Source organism: Centruroides sculpturatus, unplaced genomic scaffold (genome assembly GCF_000671375.1).
Source record: "Centruroides sculpturatus isolate CEXI.00-Female unplaced genomic scaffold, Cexi_2.0 scaffold4210, whole genome shotgun sequence".
Lineage (NCBI taxonomy): Eukaryota > Metazoa > Arthropoda > Arachnida > Scorpiones > Buthidae > Centruroides > Centruroides sculpturatus.
The window spans coordinates 1-7,266 of NW_019388314.1; the positions used below are offsets into that span (position 1 = coordinate 1).

At 32.7% G+C, this 7,266-nt stretch overlaps 1 protein-coding gene across 1 annotated transcript; it reads left to right on the top strand.

The window, feature by feature from the left end:
- Positions 1 to 2,505: 2,505 nt before the first annotated feature.
- Positions 2,506 to 3,626, top strand: LOC111616869 (astacin-like metalloprotease toxin 5). Its single transcript, XM_023358221.1, has 6 exons — positions 2,506 to 2,602; positions 2,670 to 2,743; positions 2,825 to 2,900; positions 2,973 to 3,093; positions 3,160 to 3,335; positions 3,403 to 3,626. Exons 1-6 carry the CDS (start codon positions 2,557 to 2,559, stop codon positions 3,624 to 3,626), a joined length of 717 nt encoding a protein of 238 aa, XP_023213989.1. The 5' UTR covers positions 2,506 to 2,556.
- Positions 3,627 to 7,266: the final 3,640 nt, after the last annotated feature.

A 7,266-nucleotide genomic window follows, 5' to 3' on the forward strand; every position in this document is an offset into this window, starting at 1 on the left:
AGGAATACTTCTTCATAAAATTTTATTTCTTTTTAGTCACTAGAAATATTTTGGTGAGAAAAACGAGTAATGTGAATGAATACTAGTTTAAGCTTCAAAGAGCACTTTTAGTATCTCGTCCCTCTGTTCATTATGCTAAACAGTAAATATTAAGAATTTTTCTAGTTACGATTTCTTCTAAATTATATTCTATTTCGTCTCCGAAAATTAAATGTTGCGTACGAAAATTAACTGATAAGTATGCTGCCAATTCTTATAAAATTAATTAAAACATTGTTTGACTAGTATTAGATAAAGTAATAACTATCATTTACTTTTTTTAAATTACATGTATATATTTTCATTCTTCCGTTTCTCCAGGAAATCCTCTGCTTTTACTGGAGGGATGTGACGTTCTTGGTTCGTAGTTCTTGGCCTTTGGTTCGCAGTGCTCCTCTCCAGAATTTTTGTGATCCGGACATTTTCCCACGAGAACTTGTCAGATATTCGGAGGACTTGTCTTCACCCTCCCGTGCCATCAAGATCGCTAAAGTCCACCTTGTAGATAGAAGACCTCGGTCCAAATAGTGTTGTGCAGCCCGGAGTCGACGTCTTCACGCCACCATCGCCGGAAGANAACTCTCTTTACAGGTCAACTTTAAAAACCATTTTAACAATCTCCTGTAAGAGCACACTAAGTACACCCAGCCACAAGGATGCAGGGGATATAGTGCACCAGAAATCTAAGCTGTACATCAGCCATCAGAAACGGAGGAGAAAAAAGTAAGCATTAAAGAAAGACGAAAGCAAAACTTTTTATAAACTCGACCTGTGTTGTTTGTGGCAGTGTATAACTACCACAAACAACTTAGAAATGAACTGAACTGGCCATGTCAAACTCACTACGGAATCATTACCATCGTAAATATTGCTCAGTTCTTATTTGGACAATACTAACGACAAGTGCACATACAATAGTAACTTTCATCTTCATCTCTCGCACCACCAAACACACCTAAAATCATGTCTGTCAATCTGTGGTCTAACATCTTTGTACGATAAAATCGGTACTATTAATTAATTATTGTTTTGTTTTTAACCTATTGTAAGTCTAAGCATTTCGTATAAACGACTGGCGTTGTTTTTTTCTCTTTTTTATTGTCTTCATATAAATTAATAATGCATATCTTAACTATAGGTTGTTAAATAATAAACTATCCATTTGCGCAAACTATATGAGTTTTCAACAGCAACTATAATATAAGCAAGGCCAATTGCACGTAGTAGCAAAGTAAGCTTATGCGTGAGGTGGCATTTCTTCAGAAAATTATTTTATAAATAATTAAGAAACTAAAATTGAAATTCGACATGTGAACATACTTGTGTCCGGTGCTGCAAAAGCTACGGTAAACGAAACAATAGTTCGACGGATTCTATACGTAAGATGATATTCACATAAAATTTGGGCTGAACAGGAGGAAGTCAAAGCCTTCAGGAGGAACACAAGTCTTATGATACACGGAACATATACTTTGATATGTTCGACAGAATGATGGCAAGTGAATGACATATGAAATGGGAATTGTTGACGTCCATGTTTTTCGCTGTATAATCTAAGTATTTAGATTATATTTTCTTCTTTAGATTATCTATTTAGATAATATTTTGTTTGAGCTGTTTTAAAAATATATCAATATCCCAGACGTCAATATTATATCAGATAAATATAGTTTGGTTTGATCTGATAAGATATGGTAACTCAACATACGGGCAATTTACCAGGGAAGAATACCCCCGAAAAAAACTGTGCTAAAAACTGGCCCCTATTTAGGAATTATACACGTGAAGAATACACAGAAAACTCCAGATGGCCTGCAGATTGGGGTTCGGCACGAAACCCCAACTAGCTGGCTAGCTGGAAAGAACTCGCTTGACAGAACGCCTGCATGCTGCGTTGCTGTAGCTCATCAATTCATTCTTCGTGTCATTGAGTAAGGAACAGTCTTCAGGAAACTGTTTAGGTTGTTCAACAAATGACTTCTTTGTGAAATCAATAGTTTACACAGTAAATTGAATTACAAAATTAAAAAATAATTCCTTGGTATATAAAAATAAGCTCCTAAGTAATAAATCGTAATTTGCAGAAAACTGAATTTGACAATTTGATCAAAACACGAGTAATTTGCTATTTTGTATGATGCAAAGTACAGGTACACAAATCGTTTGAAATTTTACATATCTCTTAGTGGACCCAAGTAGAACCGTGTTCAATGTAACAGATACAAATTGCATAGTCTAGAGTTAGCCGCATGTGGTTCTATACACACGAAATAAATATCAATAGTTTAATATTTATTGTTCTATAATATTGATAGCATATGCTTATTTGTGGAATTATAAAACATTTTGATATGTCTATCAGATAAAGTGGACATCTTAAACAATTATTAAATTATTTTTGAAGTAATTACTTATAATGACTTCCGATTAGATTATAGAAAGCAACTGCATAAATAGGCACATTCAATTCACTTATGAAGACTCAAGTGTGGTGCGTTATTGATAACTCGAATACAAATGTTACTCTTATTTGCCTTGCTCGCGGTGACTTTTGCCAGACACGGTAACATTTTATTTCTTTTTACTGATTTAAAATTTGTATTAAAAATGTAATATTTTACTGTTTATAGTCGACTTTCCTTCCAAAGCTTTACAAAATCCTAACCTTTTCGAAGGAGACATTGTAGGAATCGAAGACAATAACGTAACTTTACTTGTTTAAATACTTAACAATTAAAATTTAATTTAACTTTAATAAAAATAAGCAATTATAATTAAAATTTAGGAAAGAAATGCCGTAAGGGATCTTTCACTACGCTGGAAAGGCGGGATAGTGTATTATTCTATAGATCCAGATTTAGGTTGTGTGACTTTTACGAAGTTAATATGAGTAAAATTATTTTATTAATTCAATTAAATCTTTTTTATAATAGAAAATATAACTGATTTGATAACAGAAGCAATGAATCACATAAATAATGCAACAGGAGGATGCATCACTTTCAAACAAAGACAGTATGAACCAGATTATATCTTATTCATTAAGGGAGACGGGTAAATTTTTCTCTACTGATTTAAATATGTCTTGTCTATTTTATAATATTCTTACACTTAATTCAGATGTTCCTCTTATGTTGGTCGAGTTAAAGGTGAACAACATCTATCTCTCGGAGAAGGATGTGAATCCATAGGTATTATTCTGCATGAAATTTGTCACGCGCTTGGCTTCCATCACGAACATAGTCGACCTGATAGAGACAAATATCTATTTATTCATTGGAACAACATAAATGAAGGTAAGTTATAATTATCACATATTTTCGTTTAGCTTCTGTAAAGTAATACGAATTTCAATATTGTTAGATTATTTAGATCAATTTGAAACTATTGATCCGAATTTAATTACTATTTATAATGATTTCGATCCCGAATCCATCATGATTTATGAGAATTATGAAGCTTCTAAGGATGGTAGCTCTATGGCTATGGAAGCTAAATCAGGAGTTAAGTTGGGGCCACCAGATGATAAGACTGGTTTATCTCCTAGCGATGTTTACAGAATTAAAAGATTGTACGAATGTGAATAAACCACAAAATATACGAAATTCTAGTGTGATAATTTGTAGTGAAATAAACATAATTTTTCAAAATGTTTCTTACAGTTTCGTAATTATTATGTTGACATGCCCACCAGCGGCCGAGCGGTTTTGTCGCTAAACACTGGGAGTTCGGTCGCGGGTTCGCGCCGCGATCGGACGTACTGGCCACATGGAGTTTTCCGGGTTTTCTCTACGTTTGTAACACCTGAATAGGGGTCAGTTTCCCTTATAAGACCTCCCGGAAGGCATTTCCCCTGGCGTAACATCGCGCCCTACAGAAGGAAACGGGGAACCACTCTGGATGTAATTTCCCCAGCTTGGCGCGTTACTAACCACTTATTAACATGCGCCGGATGCACAGACAGTTGTAGAAGATGATGGGATGGCTTAGTGTACTCCGCACTCTTTTGCATACTGTAACTAAAAGCAGATGCACTATCAGAAAAGAAGAAGGTAATTGTTTACTGAAGTTGACTATATGTCGCAGTACAAAGCAAAGTTTCCATCATTGAAGAAAGCGTGCACTATTGTCATATATAACAATTGAATTCGTTTTTTATTTCGCAAGCGACTATTACACATAGAAAAACAAACAGGATTACTTTCTGCATATGCTTACCTGCCAATTGGTGATAAACTGTATGATAATTTATAAGTGCTTTTATTTTTTAAAATAACTTCAGAGTTACAGAAAAGTACGGCGTTTGAAAAATTTTCAAGTCGAATTATTTCCACAACAAACATCTGTTTGCAGTACACGCTATTAACGCTCAACAATAGACGTTAGCTGAACTCTCTTCTTATGACGAAATATGTGTCTTATTCTCAGAAAGTATGCTTTGTTAAAAAAAAAAAAAAAAAAACACTTTTGGAAATGGGAACTTAATATTTTTACAATTGATCTGCTATTTATCAAATGTTATCGAACATTTTTCTAAAGTGTTGACTATTACTTGCAAAGTCTGTCTGACTTTCTATAATTTGTAAATTAAATAGTGAAAAAGAATGCAAATGAAAAATAACATACACGAAATAAAATAATTTTTTGAAATCATGTTTATTTATTTATTCAATACAGTAAAATAATTTGTTTAGTGAACAAAATAAAAGATCGCTTGGAATCGACATAACGTCACTTGGAATATGAGTGACAAAAACATGTCTTCTCAGGAAGAGAATATTTAATACAAAATTAACGAAAAGTTCAAAACATTCAAATAAAAAAACAATCCATTAACGGCGCCATTGTAGAAAAGAAAACACGGCACACAACCAATTGCAGATCGTTTAGTTGTCATTAATTTCCAGTGAGGAAAAGAAAGTGTTAAGAAAATCAGAAATTTTCTTAACACTTTTTGCAATTTTTCAAATAATAAATGAATTCTTATTGGTTATGAAAAATTATTCGTGGTTTCGTTTGATGCTTTGTAAAAAGGAACGAAGTCAACAGTTCTATTTTCTCGTCGTCTAAATCTTCGATTATTCGTTGAACTTTTATGAATGACTAACGTGTGCCATTCCGTAATTGAAATGATACAAAGTCGCTTTCTCTGATTGATGAAATTTTCTCATCGGTTTGTATTTCTATGCAATCGATTTTCTGATTGAACGTGCAGACAAATCAGGTTTCTGGCCAGAATCCATTCTACACAGTTAGATGAATATTGCACAAACAATTAAAGTAGAGGCGATTAGAACGTAATATACAATCATATTAATTGGGTTTGATGACGTAGTCTTATCGGTATCTATTCCTCGTAGTCGTATCGGTATCAGATGAGATCTTGTATTTCTTGGAATTTTCTACCTCTCATCGTTTGCAATACTAGTCCCAACCAATCTGTTTGTGTCTCTAATGTCCCCGCTGTTGTTAGTTTTGTCATGGAAAATTGATTTTCGGATGACACGTTGATATCATATTCGGTCGTTGGACGTGATAAGAGTCGATACAGATACGCTAAATAGTTGCAATCTTCGACAAACTTTCGAAATTCTTGTGAATCCCATTTCACACAAAACATAAGGACATACTTCTTGTCTTCTGTTTTGTGTTCTACTGGATCCAAATGTCTATACGAAACTGGAGATGCTCTTGAAGAAACTTGCCGAGAGGATATAATAAATATTAAAATATAAACGCAAAACATTGCAGACAAAATTTTTCTTAGAAAAGAATACATTTTAACAATAAAACTCTATTGTTATCTCATGTTTATTATTGAATATTTTTCTTATAATTTGTAGAAAACTGTACTTCTTATTTTAGTTTAAACTTTTATTTTACGTAATCAAAGTGTGTTTTCTGTACAGAGAAGTTTTAATGAACCTTTTCAATCCAATGAAATATGTAAAATATTGGTTTCTCCGGGGATCCGTCTGGAAATGAATTGATAAAAAGATGTCTTAATAGCATGATAATACCTTTATGAATGTAAATATCTTTGTAAATAATAAAACAATAAATAAATAAGAATAGTTTAGTTATGTCTTTTTTAGGTTAAAAATATGATTAAAATTTGTAGCCTGATATTGTGACGTTTTCACAATAAATAATTGCTCGTAAAATATCAATTATCTATAATGACTTTCGATTAGATTATAGAAGTAAACTGTATAAATAGAGATATTCAATTCACTATTAAGAATCAAGTGTGCAGCGTTAATAATAATACGGCAAGAAATCTTTTTTTACGATATTATTATTAATTCTTCTATTTTTATCGTAAATATCAAGTGTAAATGATATTATTAATCGCATTCGATATTACTCTCTCTATAAAGTCTTTTCTTATTAACGGACTTAAAAATTATTTTCTTTGTTGTATATTTGTTTACACTAGACACTCGCTACTTCGGCCTTTCCTTCCATAGATGGTGTTAAATTAGAAAGAATGCTAGATTACTTAGTAAATAAGCTTGTATCTAGTGTATCTGGCTCTCATGTGTTCAAGAAATGACTGGATTATTAAGAATCTTCTGTACTATGAAAATAAAATCACCTATTGAAAAACTTTACGAATTTTCATTATGAGAAATTAAATTAACTGGATGTTTGCAGAANTGTACATGAAAATAAAATCACCTATTGAAAAACTTTACGAATTTTCATTATGAGAAATTAAATTAACTGGATGTTTGCAGAATGGCCGCACTGTACAATTTGCAGAGAAGGTTCTGCAACACTCACCTTATCCAGCAGCCCGTTCCATAGCGCATCAACTTGATGGCAACTAGACCTTTAAATGGTGAGTCTTCAGTGACGATTGCGCTACCATTTTTACGTCATCGTATGCAGGCTTTGCAGTTCTATAACTTCCCAAGTTAAATAACATTCCTTGTTAGTGTTGCAATAGAGCATCGACATCTCAAGTTATCACCATGTTGTTTTGTCCTTTTATGAGGTAACATTTACAAGAGAACTGTTTGTTTTCAATCATAACAACCTATGTATATAGGCTGTGCAGAATTCGTGGGTACGACAATGCATAACTACCAGGAATACTTCCTCATAAAATTTTATTTCTTTTTATACGAAAAACCATATAAAACAATAAAAAAATCGACTGAAGAGAAGTAAAAAACTCCAAAACGCGTATCAGTGAATGTAATAAAACGCATTGTGTCCTAT

Excerpts from the sequence above, each read along its gene's own strand:
- LOC111616869 (XM_023358221.1), top strand. The coding sequence starts at position 2,557 with ATGTTACTCTTATTTGCCTTGCTCGCGGTGACTTTTGCCAGACACG. Across the intron at positions 2,603-2,669 it reads GGTGACTTTTGCCAGACACG|TCGACTTTCCTTCCAAAGCT; the intron begins GTAACATTTTAT and ends TACTGTTTATAG. Across the intron at positions 2,744-2,824 it reads TAGGAATCGAAGACAATAAC|GAAAGAAATGCCGTAAGGGA; the intron begins GTAACTTTACTT and ends ATTAAAATTTAG.